Source organism: Harmonia axyridis, chromosome 3, assembly GCF_914767665.1.
Source record: "Harmonia axyridis chromosome 3, icHarAxyr1.1, whole genome shotgun sequence".
Classification (NCBI taxonomy): Eukaryota; Metazoa; Arthropoda; class Insecta; order Coleoptera; family Coccinellidae; genus Harmonia; species Harmonia axyridis.
In genome coordinates this window covers 18,765,478-18,781,030 of record NC_059503.1, presented here as the reverse complement: position 1 = coordinate 18,781,030, position 15,553 = coordinate 18,765,478, and the positions used below count along the sequence as shown (strand labels likewise).

At 33.0% G+C, this 15,553-nt stretch overlaps 2 protein-coding genes across 5 annotated transcripts in view; one reads left to right on the top strand and one right to left on the bottom strand.

The window, feature by feature from the left end:
• LOC123674614 overlaps window positions 1–15,553 on the top strand; it is a 77,167-nt gene that overhangs the window by 3,377 nt on the left and 58,237 nt on the right. For all 3 annotated transcript variants that reach the window (XM_045609543.1, XM_045609544.1, XM_045609546.1), the window contains exon 2: window positions 13,644–15,435. In XM_045609543.1, the coding sequence (XP_045465499.1) occupies window positions 13,650–15,435 (1,786 nt within the window). In that variant the 5' untranslated portion in view covers window positions 13,644–13,649. The remainder of the gene's footprint in view (window positions 1–13,643; window positions 15,436–15,553) is intronic.
• LOC123674615 (paired mesoderm homeobox protein 2-like) overlaps window positions 1–15,553 on the bottom strand; it is a 97,506-nt gene that overhangs the window by 66,338 nt on the left and 15,615 nt on the right. The window lies entirely within an intron of this gene.

Sequence of the window (15,553 nt, the reverse complement as noted above, 5' to 3'; positions counted from 1 at the left end):
ACTTCTACTTTCATCTATTCATTCAAGTTAATGATAGCTGTGAAGAATCCCTGCGGAGCTTGCATAAAGACCCGTTTGACAAATGATGCCTGAAGTACCTAGTCATTCCGAATACAATGCAAATTGGAAAATTGTTGATGTTGCAGTGATGTCTACATTTTCGAATTGTTTACTTGCACGAGAATTGATCTGGGAGATATAGATTGATGGAAGGGGTTGAAATAATGATGTTCCTTTGTCGAGAAGAATGGAAATGCGGGTATTAACAGTCATCAATCTATTGGATGGCTATTCAGAGATTCAAGGCATGTGCAAGAGAGTTATAACAGCACTTTTAAGGAACGAATCCTGACAGAATTCTATATAAATCAAAGGATTTTCACATATAAAAACTCTATGTAAAACAATAAGGAAAATATGAGAAGCATGATCACAAGAAATGCAATGAAGCAAAAACTGCTACATAGTTATTTATGTATCAAAGGCATTAAGTAGATCTAGATAGATCTCTTGAAGACCGAGATACATAGGCACAAACATTGATGTAATTCTAGTTAATTACTAGATCCACAAATTTGAAATATGATTTTAATTTAATAATCATATATCGAACGTATATCAATTTTTCATAAGACGCACTATCGTTTATAGAAAAAGGCTCTCAAACTTCGAACGCAAACATTGAAGAAATAGAAGACAATTTCTGAATAAGCAAAAAATGAATTAGATAAGTTATTGCCAAAAAAGTCACGAAAAGTCTATGACAAAAAGTACCAAAGTTTTCTGGAGTAGATAGCATAAAACTGTGTGGAATATATTGCTCGGATACTTTACCGATCTCTCTGAAACATTTTCTCCGAGTTTTATGATCCAATTATTCAATGGTAAAGAAGACAATATTAAAATAGATAATTACCATAAGTGGGTCAATATTTGAAGCAAGGATCGAAGTAATATCAGTCAAGAAACTCCAATTCTGACAAGAAATGAAGCTCTGAAATTTATTGATAAGGCACAGAATATTTTGGTGGATGCCGATGACAAGAACCTTCGAATATGATAGTTACTTCCTCAGAAGATAAAAAATCAGTTATACCGATAAAAAGTACATTTCAATGATTGCTAAACAAGACGAAATCGATAGTTGAACGCTGATAAGAGAAGTTCCAGCAAACTCCTTAAAACTCAAGAAGGTTGGTTCCTTCAAAAGTTTCCATTTTCATCTTAAATCTTTCAAGAGTGAGTGGATACACCAGTAGGTGTAAACATCTCGTTAAATCAAAGATTTTAACTGAAATCAATGGGGTGATCAAACGAACAAAATTTGTTGAAATCTTTCACTCGATTAGTTGAAGAATAGTCGAATAGTGATCATAGTTCAAAGTCAGAGATTGAGAAAGAGATGTTCTGTTATCTTCCTGAATATATCTTTCCGAATGAAACATTTCTCTCATTAGGTTGACTTAATCAGAAAAATCCTTTTTCATTTCTCAGTTCGGATCAGCTTGAATATTCTCCATATTATATTGCACCGGTAGGTAGCTATTTAATGATTATGCATATAAAAATTCACCCCGTTAGAGTTGGCTTCCGTGACCTATTGAATTATTTATATAAGAACCTAAGAAACGTTAAATATACCCAATTATACCATATTAGGCTCAACCATAGACATTAATTGGGGGTATGGAAATCATAAGCAATATTCCACAGGGTATTACCCCTTTTTTGATAGCCCACGACCAAGCATAAAAATGGCAATAAATTTCGGTTCACCAGACTATAAATGTTGAGAGGTAGACTTTCATTAAATAACTGCAAATATGAATCTAATTTATTTCTAGACACGTTGAGCTTTATTAGTTTCAGTCACATCAAGATAAGCAGGTACCTAGTTATTTCCCCAGTTTCGAATAAATTAATTTATATTTTTTTTACTGAACACTGAAAACCTTTGAAGCGTTTCTTGAGAATGTAAAATTTCCATAATTATATGGGAACACAAGCGGAGTTTTGTATTACATAATGATTTCCATATATACTGTTTTTGCAAATCCTATTAGAATTACCGCCTCATACTTTCTTAGACATTAAAATAATAATCTAGGAGGCAAATAATTTGAGCAACTCCAAAGTGAACATATAGAAGTGCCCACCTGATTCTATTGTCTACTGACAACAATAAATCATTCATATAATTACTGAGAGAATTGAGAGAAATGCATGTTTACAATATTGTGTAGGTATACTACAACCTGTCAGTTGACAGGTTGAGAACTGCTGAATATTATTTCAATGCATTTTTAAACCTTCTCATTGAGAAATGGACAATAGGCCAAATGATGTTAACGATAGTTATTTTCATTTCAGTTATAAGTAATATATGCTTCATCTTCGAGGTATCTCCAAGCAATAGTCAAGTGAGATGTTAACATCATCAATCCCAATTGATACTGATATCCCACAAAATATCTGAAAATGAATAAAATTCCACCGCCAAATTTTTAGGAAATCACCGAAGAACTTGATATCTTAGAAATTACCCTGTATATCTTCTGTGCGTGCATGAATCATTTTTCTCTATAGTGGACTTTAATCAGTTCTATGAACTATCGGTCAATCGATGCATACTCGATTTGGCCATTCGAAACCTTAGAAAAGTTATTTTTCGCACCCTATATAATCCAAATGGTTGAATTTAGAGCTGTGATGCAATGAAGACTTTTATTCAGCATCACGAGTTCTATACAACATATAAAAAATTCGAGCGAATTCACCGAAAGTAAATTTCCCTTTGATGCGGTCAGACTCTTCATTAATATGCATTGAAATGCATAGTTTTTAAAAAAAGGACTTTTCAACATTCATTTCCACTTAAAGTTTGGTATAATTTTTCATATTGATTTTCATTTTAATTAAATTTTCTTTACATGTATATAAATAATATAATGTATATATATATAAATTAGGCATACTTATTGAATTTATTCATTTTCTGATTGATAACTCTTTCTTCCTAACTGAAAAAAGTAGCATCGAAGCCAAGTCAAACTTCATTTGCTGGGAATTAAAACGCATAATATTTTCCATTAGAACCTGTCTGGTTTCGAAACTTCAAGCATTCAATAAGTCTCGATAAAATACCGGTGGTTGAAAAGAAATTATTCAACAATAACTTCTTACCCTCATGCCTAGTCAAAAAGACATAAATTGGACGTACCTTGGCGAGCCCTCCATAAAAACATTCGTAGTCATTTTCAAAACTGGATTCGTCCATTAAGAAAACGTTACAGTTTTTTCTGACTGGGAATACTGAGGGGTAGACTGTTTCTTCAATATCTCCTACAGTAAGGTTTCGGTTCTTTCGTAATCAAAACTAGATCTGAGCATTCTGAAACGGGACGATGTACACCTTTGCTAGGTACTCACCTTAACGGTTTAAGACCTGACTAATAAAATACGTTGAATAGGGTTCTACTACCTACTTTTGAATTTTGATATCGCAAGTCCATTCCGCTATACATATAGGAACGTATTATATAATCAGAGTTTTCCTTGGTTCTTGATATATTTCTCGATGAAATATATAATTTTGATTGAATTACAAATTCGTCTTTGAAAGCCAAGAAATAACATAAACTTTAAGAGCTCAAAATCAGAAAATCAAATATTGAAAAATTCATTTTTCGAAAACTCGACGAAAGTAAAACATTTATATCTCAAAAAAGGCTTGACCAATTTTCATTATCTTCGATTTATTGTTCCCCAATTCTAAAATAATTGGAAATATTGAAATTGAAAAATCAAGAAACAATAAAGAAATTACGATTGAGCCCAGAAAATTTGACAATAAATATTATTATCATAATACCTATCTGCATTTTTCAATTTTTTTTCTAACCGAAGTTGAGTTTTCAACCCTTTCGAAGGCCAGAAGTGAACCGAAATCACTTTGAGATATACTTAACGACATGTTACATAAATATTGATTATTTTGTGTATCCCCCCAATTTTTTGTTACGTAAGTGGCCCACATAATTCCATTTTTGTGATTAAATTGCACCATTAACTCTGGATAACAGAATATATCTACCACCCTTTTTCTCTTATATATTGCTTACAACATTAATGAGAAAAAGGGTAAATTCGAAACCCTAAAAACAGTAAACTGTCTTCAGAAAATGTAATTAATGAGCTTTGGTGTGAAGAAAATTTGATTTAGTTGATCCTTTTTGAGGCTTTCTCGCTATTTCACTGGGTGTTTCTTAATTTGTACAAACCGAATCGAGATATTCCTCTGATAATAAAAAAAGTCATATAATATATGTATATGGATCACCAAACGCTTTGTTTTCAAGATACATGGATTTGAAGTTAATTTTTTTCCATATCATCTGTATTTCACAAGATATTTACCTGGAGTTTGGCATAGATATTTCAATATATTATAGGGTTTACAGCACGTAATATGCCAATTTCGATTGAAACTTTACAGGATAATAATTTTTCTGCCCGCTCTTTTCCTTTATTTATATCTTTTTTTTATGAAAAACTGGTATTTCAACAAAATGTAAAAAGAAACTTTGACCTAGTTCTAATTTTTCTTGTTTTCTTGTAGTTTTGTCGTATCTGCAACTGATTTCGAGAAAAAAGATCTGAAGCAATGATACATAAAGATTCGATACACTCTTATAAAAAAGTAGGATTACAAAAAACATAAACTCAAAAATGTTTCATAACAAAAAAAAAATTATAACAAAGAACTGGACTATGCCAAATGAAAAAAATGCCCTGCACCTACTCTTATTGAACTTCTGTGCTTTTTGACATAGATGACATAAATTTCAATAACTTCCGGAATGTTTCTTAGGTACCGCATCAAACGCGCTTATTATTTTATTTTTCTTGTTTTATCAACGGTATTCACTGGCGTTATGTACCTTAAGGATTCAAAAATGGCCCCATGAAAAAAATCTAAAATATACAAATCTGGGTATCTGGCGGGCCATGACACAGCTCCACACTGTCCAATTCACCTGTTTCATCATTTTCGTTCAAATATTCATTCAAGTCATAATTGAAAACGAGCTGGAGCACCTTCGTGCATGCACCAAATTTTACGTGTTAGCACAAGAGATAAATCATCAAATAACAAGGGCATATCGTTTTCTAAAATAGTCAGTAAGTAAACTGTAAATAAGAATATCTATGCCAAATTTCAGTTGAATATCTTGTGAAGTGCAGATGCTAAGAGAAAACACTCGAAAAAAAAATTTTAAACTTCAACAACCAGTATTTGTGGATCCATGTTTATGGGAGTTTTTCTTGGAATTATCCAAGGAATTTCAAATATTCGTATGTACCTTCAATTTAAGAACGTTCTGTTTAATTTCTGATTTTATAACATGTCATAATGGGCTTCAATCAGCTGATAACTTGACTTTTAATACCTTTTTAATAATTATTCTCGCTGGGAGAAAATCATTCATTCGATTATACAACCTCTATATGGTACTTTTATAGAAACCCCCAACTAGTGTGGGATACTTCTACGAACACTTGATATCCTGTAGTTGTCTATCAAAACCTAACAAAAACTGTTTCCAGTAGAGGAAACAGCAATCAGATGTTCCAGATACCCTATATCAATTTCATAAGTACGAAGGGAAATGAGAAAAGAAAGTACAAGTTTGAAAAATCGATGACCAGCTGCAGTATAGTAGCAACAATGAGAAATCGATCACATTGTACAATATAACCGAATTTCGTGAGAAAGTGATTGGATCCGTAGCTCTAAGTATGTGCAAACCTTTCCAACATACCTTATATTGTGTTATTTAAAATTAGATCACGCATTGTGTCGACGCAGAGGGGTAAGAATCAAAGGTGAGGTGGGTCTTGACTCTTGGGTCCTTTGAGACGGTTCACCTTTGAGAACATCACCTGGATGAGACCCTGTCAGTCTGCCCCCCTTCTTACGGAAGTTGAAAAGAGGAGCTGGAGCAGCCCGCAAAACGGAGGCTGCATCGTGTAAAAAAATAAATTCAACACTAACAAAAACTACATTATAGCTACCTCGATCCTTTGCTTGAGATGAAGGTGCGATGTGAGATACTCGTGGAAAAATTGTTCTACAGAATGAATAATGAGGGGGGTTAATTTTATTAATGAAATTTCGAGGAAGACAAACAGACCCTCCGGAATTCAGTGATGTTATGGAAATTTCCTTCTTTTGAGATGAGGAAAATGTCAATCAAGCGAGTTGCTTCGTTTGTTCGCATTCAAGTATCAAGTGTTTATAATTCGATATAGTAGGGAAGGAAGTCTTCAGTTTTTGCCATGGGAAAATAATTTACGTACGTTGTTTCATCAGTGACTGGATTATTTTGAAATTATTATGGCGGGTCTACAAAACATTGATCGGTTAAGTCGTTGAGCGTTATTTCAAATCTATGGTACACACAGAAATGGCTCGCGATAATCCCCACTTCAAAAAAAAAACCTGTCATTATATTTTTATTTTCGTATAACTTTACCTTCTACCAACATGTGATATCGAATATTACATTACTGATATGAGTGTTCTACCTCATTAGTGCTATAATGAGGCACTTTTCGGTACTATTTAATTTCAATTTTACTTTTGTTTTGGTTTGTCATGATTATTTATTTATTAATTTTCTTGTCTTCTTGCCAAACAGCTTCAATTAAACATTCATCACTTCGGTACTTGGAATCTTAAATAGCTAAAATTTCGGGTATGGATTATCAATATTCCATGTAATATTTACTTGTAATAAAATACGTCATGTAGGTCATTTAGGGTTGTTCAAAATCATAATTTTCCACGAGACATACTAAAATGATGAAAAGTGATATTTTCCAAATGGAATGACCTGTATATCATACTATATGCGTATCGTAAACTCATATTATGATATTTGATGGGTTATCGAACCAATTCTCCATCTCATATCGTATCAAATCAAATTGAGATGTCATGAAATGTGTCATACCCAAAAATATTTAATTTTCTTTCATCTAAATTATTTACTTTGCGCTTTTCTCTCGTAGGTCTGTGTTTTCATTTCATTCATCATCTTATTTATAGACATAGGTAATATATGTTTGCGACTACACTCTTTTGTTCAAATGTTTTATACTGTTTCGTGGGGTGTATATTTTTAGGGGAATTCGTTCCGATGTTACTTTCCCTATTCTGTGATTTTTATGATTTTTGCCCTCTCCTAATAACATCATTCACAAAGTGCCATTTTCGATATAAAAACGCGAATTTATGTGTTTGTAGGATAATATCACCAATCATTTTCATTTTAATATTTTTTGCGTACAAGTCTTCAACAAAGAAGATAGAGAAGTGAAGATAATTACTGAATGCGTTTGTTAAATTACTTATTATTATTGTGGGAACTTTAATTTTACTATCAATTATATATTCACCAATTAGTAGACCTACTAATAACATTAATTAATTATAAATTCTGAACAGCGAACAATTATATGTTTAGTAAGTAGAGGAACCCACCTGAAAATTTTATTACTCTGCTTCGAAGGGATACGAATAAAATATCTATTCCTATTACTTGATGCACCGGAAACATTCGTGAAATGTATACATAAAAACTGCCTAATATTTCAATAAATGTGATACTTTAAATGAAATTAGAAGTTATAATTTCCCACAATTTAGGTTTTTGTACACCTGAGATGAATTAATTCGTACCTTGCAGGCAATATACATTGATATTAGGATCCGGTCCGTTAGAAGAAATTCAAAATTAGATCAGGTGCATAGAAGAAGATTATTTATTCGTTTCCTTAATTGAATCTTCATTGATACTCATATCAAATTGCATATTCATTCAGCTGTACTTATCCGTTTGTTATTTGATCGACTTGAAACACATTTTAATAGACATCACTTGAAATGTAAATATCCAAATGACCTGATGTTGTTCGAAGATAATTCAGTAATTAACAACGTCCTTCAACTGTCCGTCAACGTAACTCTTTATCTCTTTTATCTAATTTTATGTATTACTTAGGGGATCTTATGAAACCGACGAATTCTGTTATCAAATTGTGACATATGGATAAGTATTCATATTTCCAATTCATAACAGGGGAGTTTTTATAAATTAACGAATTTCTTCAAGCCCAGTTTCTTGAGATAACCGTTGAAATAAATACCGTCTTTATAGTTCTAGTAGGATAATTTTCGAGGTTAAACTCTTAGTTTTCTACAGATCATCTCACTTTCTCTTAAATCTATACAAAAAGTTTTGCATACAAATTTTTCTTAAGCTAATTTGTTTTGACATCAAATCATTAGATGGTATGATACTTGTTATGTCCCTCAATAAAAGTGTGACCACCATGAACATCAACAACTTGTTAACATCTCCTTTGAAGGAGATACTAATATTGAGAATATCTTGTTTCGTTTGATGTTAAAGTTATTCCAAAAGATCTTGGTGGTGTAGAAGTATTTCCGGCTGTGTTCTATGAGATGCTCGAAGTGTGATCAATTGGATTTAGGTCAGAGGATCTTGGAGGCAATACTCGATGTGAAATGTCCTAGTTTTCTCTAGACTCATCTGGTGGCAATATGTATGACAATGCATTATCATCAGAAAAATAAAAGTTTTGCCAATATTTTCATGAAAAAGTGATACTACTCCGCTGAGAGCTTCATCAACTTTGAGAGTTATGTAGAGGAGTAATCTGCGACTTCCGGAAAACATAGAAAGAAACTAAAAGTCGAAGTTTCAATAATTAAATTTGAAATTTCAAGAATTGCATTAATTATCCGTAATTGAAACTTTTTTCCATTTTATACCTTTGAAAATATATGCGTGAAAATTATACTGCCATGTTTTGTACTGAGACACAACACATAAAATGCGAATCATTTTGAAAATAATTCATTTCAGGCTAAAATTGTCTAGACAAAAAATGAAGACTACTCACTAGGTTATCCGACAGACAAAAAGTTCAGGGCATGCCATTTGTGAAAATAGACTTATTATTTTTGTTTTTTAAATTGCAGTGTCTTTACGACAACCTGTAGAGTGATTCGAAAATTTGCAGAAGACTTGAAAACTTTTCGGGAATTCAATAAAAAATAAGTAAATATGATCTCTAGTTTGAACCATTGAAACCATGAAATTTTTCGAAAGAAGTGGTCTACTTCTAAAAGTAAAACAAATAAATTATGACAAGTGGGGTATTTCTAAATCAGAATTTCATGAAGATTATGAGTTTGATTTAAAAAGCAAGGTGATAACGTGTTTCACCACTTTCGGTCCATCCTGTAGAGTCAAAATTGATTGAAGCTTATGCGCTGGGTGCTGTCGATTCCATCAACATTTGCATCATTCTCCTAGCCTAAAATTCAGCGGAGTATCGACAGATCGAGCTCTATTGACTTACGCTGTAAGACCGTAGATAAAACTATAGAACCTGAACAAAAAATGATTAACCTTGTAAGGGAAGAAAATATATGTGAGATATCTATCTTCGGATAACTAGCAAATTATTTTCTATTATATGCAGAAGCAGAAAAATTACATAACTGGTAGATTTTGAAAATTATACTGGAAGATTTCTTCAGGATCCGTTCATATGAACAAAGAATTGTTCGTGTGAATTTTTATCGTATTCTGATTAAGTTAGTCCGAGAGCAAATCCAATCTCATTCTAAGATCAATCAAAATTCAAATTCGAAAGCTACCCCTAATTTATTCGAGAAAATCAGCAGTAAATTGAAGGTTATAACGTGTTCGAATCAGAGTCTTATTTTCGGAAATACCGTTGGCGTGCTGGATAGGACATAAGGAGCACGTGCTACCTCACCCACATGCCAGGATAACCTTCTTTACGGCTATATTTGCATAATTATTCGGAGAAGGCTTTATGCCTCAATACGTGTTCATTGAGAAGGGAACAAATATATTACAGTAATTCAGAGCTGGAGTCGAATCGAAATTCATAATATACGGGGACCAATAACGTCTGACGACTATGCGACAAAAGAAAGAAGGAAATGGAATGTTAATTTTTTTCAGGAGAGTCGTAAACGGTTGTAGAAGTGGGTGCCGTAGGAATGTAATTGGATGCGGAATATTTGTATACATACCTTTTTTTAGGTTGATATTTGCTTATATACAACACTTCAGTTCTATTTTAAGTAATCTTCTTACCTCTGAGTCTCCGGAACCCTGGGATCAAAATTTTGGTCTCCGATTTAAAAATTTTTATGGCAAAATAGGAATGTCTGTGAACTTTCCTCGAATCCTTGTTACACCCTTAACTTATTATCTCTCATTCTACTATTTCGATTCTAATGATATTTGGTATACATATTGTCGTTTACACCGATAAACAATTTCATCTCCAGAAAAGTTCTAATTTACGAGTGTTGCAAGATAAAAATAATTTAGTGTAGACGAGCTAAGGACTAGGAATCATAGTGCCATACCCAATGATGGAATACCTATTGAGTGAAATGAGAATATTTGATCGACCTTTTATAAAAATAAATATTTGGATCGTTTAAGGAAAAGTCGAAGCATATTGTCTAAAAATCGAGCTTATTCATTTCGAAATATAATTCCTAGAATTTTCGAAAATTCTAAACTTTAACTGACGCAATTTGAAGCTAGTCCTTCGAAGTAATAATTGTACAGCTCAATATCATGCATGTTCTCAATCATACATCATCAGATTTTTGAGAAATGCGTTTTCTTTCAAAATGTATAGATTCTTAGGTGTTGGAAGCAATTGATTATTCCCGAGCTGTAATGCATTACAGAAATACATTTGCACTACGTTTCACTAGCTTTTACAGTTTCCCAGAAAAGATGTAGACGAGAGAACTTTCTCATTAAATTGAATTACATAATTATAAAAATGAAAAAAAAATCTTTCAGCGATTCCGAAGTTTCTCTTATTATTGAATGTTTTGAATAGATATTTCCGAATTTCTTTCAGAAATTACCCATTTCAAAAAATTTAGTTCAACATTTGGTCCTTCGATAAGGATTCAATCGATATAAAGAATAAATCAATATATTTCATGTTTAAAACCGGAAGTATCAGCCCATTATCCTTCCAAATAATATCCGGAAACTAATTGGAAATTGGTTATTAACAATAAATCTCACAGAAATCAAACAAAGCACAATGACAGCGAAAACCACAAGCTAGAATTTGATAAGCGTGGCACGAAGCGTTACCACCCATTATATACTATTAGGAAATCCATTATGCAGCTGACTTTCGCCCATTGAGCACCTGCTGTGTATTTCCGATTTGGAATTTTATTGTTTAATTATTCAACTTCTGCATTTCGGAGACATAGGGGTTGAAACAGTAGTCAGCAAAGGTGCCGCCACCCCAGTCAACATATTGGGAGATAAAACTGACAAAATAACTGAAACAGGAGCTAACAGTCAACAGAAAAAAATATTTACACAATTGTTAACCTAATGTCTCCTTCATCTCACATAAATGGGAAAGGAATTTACTAACAGATATTATTCTGAGAGAATTAATTCATTAAATATGTGTGTATGTCCAATATAACATTAAGAAAATATTCAAAAACAGCCAATAAAAAATAAATATTATCATCAAATATTTTTCAAGAAAAAAAATGCAAAATTTACATTGTGCGATATTATTTCTTCTTCCAACGCCAAATATTACGGTACTTGGGAAATATAAAAGTGTAAAAATTTTAATATCGAAATTCGAACTAAGAATCATTTGTTGAACAATTATTTCGAAAATTTATAACTATGGGAACTATGGGGACTAGGACTGAATGCTTGAAAAAGATGCCGTTAGTTTCGTTGTAAAAATATCATAATGTCATGCTTATGTGCTGTTAAGTTTCTGAAAAATTAATTCTTTCAGTTTTGTTTTTTTAATTATTGTCTCCGAATTTCATGTATCGTGTGAGGAGGATCAAAGAAATATTGCGTCCAATCTTTACCATATTTCTGGAAATAGCTCATTAGTTCCAAAGAAATCTCTGGATGGCGGATGGAAGGATTTTTTATTCGTTTTTTGGATTTTAAATGGTGCTAAAATTATCATAGGAAATAATGAACAGATAAAATGTAGTGTTGTCTTGAAAAGAAAAGGAATTATTTCACTCACAAAAAAAAAACAAATTTTACCGATGAAAACTCGGTGAAGTACTTGGTAAACACTTGAGGAAAATACATTAATCAATTGTTAAAGATAATAGAAAAAAAATCATTCATATGTTCCTCAGTAATTTTAATAATGAATAGAAATATGATTGTTGAATTTATCAATTATTTCGAGGCCAAGTACAAAACATAAACGGGGTTGGATGATTCAAAGAATTTCCATCGACCGTGAGGTTATTAACCCTAAATATATTAGAGTATTCGCAAGGATTTTCAGCCGTTACCAATTCAATACCGAAATTCTGGTGAATAACCCTTATGTACCTTAGCCCCAGTCCCAGGGCTCATATTTTAACCAAATTGTTCACGTTGGCATGAATAAATTAATGCATGTCGTATGCGGCTTACCACCCCCTCATGGCAATTACCCTATTTGGACCTTTCAACCAAAGTGTCCCGGCTGACACAGTTATTATATCTGAATTAAATTAGCAGGTGATCAAAACTATGCGTTTAACACCTGCTTTTTTAGAATTTTATTGGATTACAAAAGAATTTCGTTTTGTTATTGTATGCATTTCGGTTAGGACATGGTAACAGGTTGAAGATTTATTGCCTCAAATTGATAGGACTTCCTTTTTGACAGAAGCTAGAAATTCCATGTTTTCCTTTGGATTCTTTGAATTTGCCGTTGGCAGTGTTCGTTTTACCGTTATAAACCAATTTTGCTTAGTTTTTTTACCCTTGTTAGTAAGCCTTTCATCAGACCTGATACTTGTTTAACACCACTCTTAAAATGATTTTTTTAAAGAAATATTACAAGAAAACAGACAACGTAGATTCTGAATCCGTAAGAAAGAAATTGGCTACATGTCAGTGTACGTAACGTGAACAAGATTGAAGATATTGAGCTCCAATTTGGCGCAGTCGATGTCTCATGAAGTCATTTGATCAATTGGTCGGAATCATAAAGGTTTTTGACTTGCTCTAGGAAATTTTTCTACGACTAGGAGTAGTTCTTCTCAAATTGCAAATTTCACTTGTTATCTTACTTTTTTGAGCTGCATATACATTCACCAATGTTAGTCTTCTGGGTTGAAGATAGGTGTTTTCAAGGATATATTTTTTTATGTATTTCTGAACTAATCTTCGGCGTTTTTGTTGAATCATACACATACAATTGAAAGTTACGTAAAAATTCAAATATTGGGGTCATTTCTGAAGAAAGAATAACAGAACGTTCAATCCAAATACTAAAACTTATCAATGTTGACTTTCTATAAAAAAATACAATATTATATGATTTCCTACAATGAACTCACAAAACTGTACTCATACCTTTTCAGATTGTCTATTTCATTTCGAATACGAAATAAAAGAGCAAAAAATTTCACATTCTAACCGAATGGCTTTTTACCCTATTCATTTCAATTTCAATAAGTAATAATTTTTTTTTTCCAGGTGAACATGTTGAAGTGGTCAGTTACAAGGCGAAATCAAGAACATCCAGCGGAGTGCCCCCCAACTTCGGATTTGGAAATGCACAATGGCGTCACTCCTCGTGTTCAAACAAAACGTCGATTCTCCAACGCAAAACGAAAACGCCTCAGCTTACCCAACAAAAAAGTTTTGGAATACGAGCAAGACAAGGAAAATCAGTTTACCTCGACACCGATAAAATCATTCGACGATCTGAACCTCATCGAGGTCTTCAGAGATGTCAGTAATCTTTCTCCAAAGGATAGATTCGAGACGAGACATCCTGCAGTTCGATTGGAGTCGAGAAAAAGTTTAGGTAATATCCTAGAACACAAATCTTCTGCCCAAGTCACACCCCCTACAACACAAAAAAAGCTCAAGAAGAGGAAGAGCATTCTGACTCCATTTATAGATTTCCAAGTCAAAAGACGTCAAAACCAGAGTTCAGAGTTTTTCAAGCATTTTGAAGGCGTAGACTCACATATAGGTGTAATGCCAGATTTGCCGAGCTGTGATTATAACGAGAATACTCATACTATTTCTCCCAATGAGTCGTCGAGGAAGAAAATTGTAGATATATACGCCCCAACTTTACCAACTTTTACCATAGACTATTCCCCAAGTTCCATGAAAACTACTCATTGCCTTCTTACTTTAAACAAAGGAAGTCCTCCAGGATCAACCCCAATGAAAGAGGTACTTGAAACAGCCACAAAAGACTATCCACCATTCAAAAGACCTCGTATAGACCATGTCAATGATTTCCTTCAACAAATCTCTTTTCTCACTTCCCCAGAAGAAAACGGATCAACTTTTGATTACAATTCGAAGTGTAAGAAGAGAGCTAAGATGTCCCCTCTAGTCAAAAAAATTGTAGATTTAGGATTTAGTAATAAGAAAAATGGCAAACAGAGTAGAAAAGGTATAAATGATTCATCCTTCATAAATGATTTATCCTTGAGTCAGATCGTAGATGCCATTCTGGATGAAACAGGTGATAACTATAACGGTATATATGAAGACAGAGTTCCTAGACAAGAAAATGAATTAAACGAAACCCATGAAGAGAATATGTTAAATACAGAATTTGAAAGAAACAATACATCTTTCGATTCGGGTTTCAAGAGTTCTGCCGCTTCTGAAGTTTGTCATCAGTTAGAGGAGAATTCAAAGTGTAAATGCAACAATAATAATTTAGACATTAGTGAGTTAGCTTGTAGAACAATTATTAATTTAGATGAAACGTTCAATGAAAGGTGCGTGGATAGGACTGTTATAAGAAAACGACCGGCGACAAATCCGATCGAGTACTCCGAAATGGAAACCAAACGTTTGAATCTGACCAAAGATGACGAAAAGTTCGCATTGAAAAGGCAAAAATGCGTTAGGAGACGAAAAACTATAAATGAAGACAAATGTTTCAATTTCGAAAACGGAATACCGAAATGCTCTACATTTAATGTCCCAACAACAGGTGCACCACACTGGCTGCTAGAAAAGGATCATGCATTCAACGACAACTCTTTTGAATCGTCCATTGTGTCAGAATCTGATTTGACTAAAATGACCGATCTTCATATTCATTCATCGGAGGAAGAAATTATGAATACTCCGTCGAGTAGAAAAGGAAGAATACGAAAGTGTAAGCTGTTCGGTTCCTTCAATAGTTTGCAGGCTCAAGGTGATTGCATCTCTTCAGAAGTTCCATCTGACTACCCAATTGGAGAAATACAACTGAAAATAACACCAATCGACAACGAGTTGATTGTCCATGGTAAGTTATCATTATTGAATTATTTCATATATTTGATTCTCCGAATCTATCATGTCGTAACGATGTCTGCTATTTCCGAATTTTTTGCCGCGAATAGTAACAAACGATAAGATTCGAC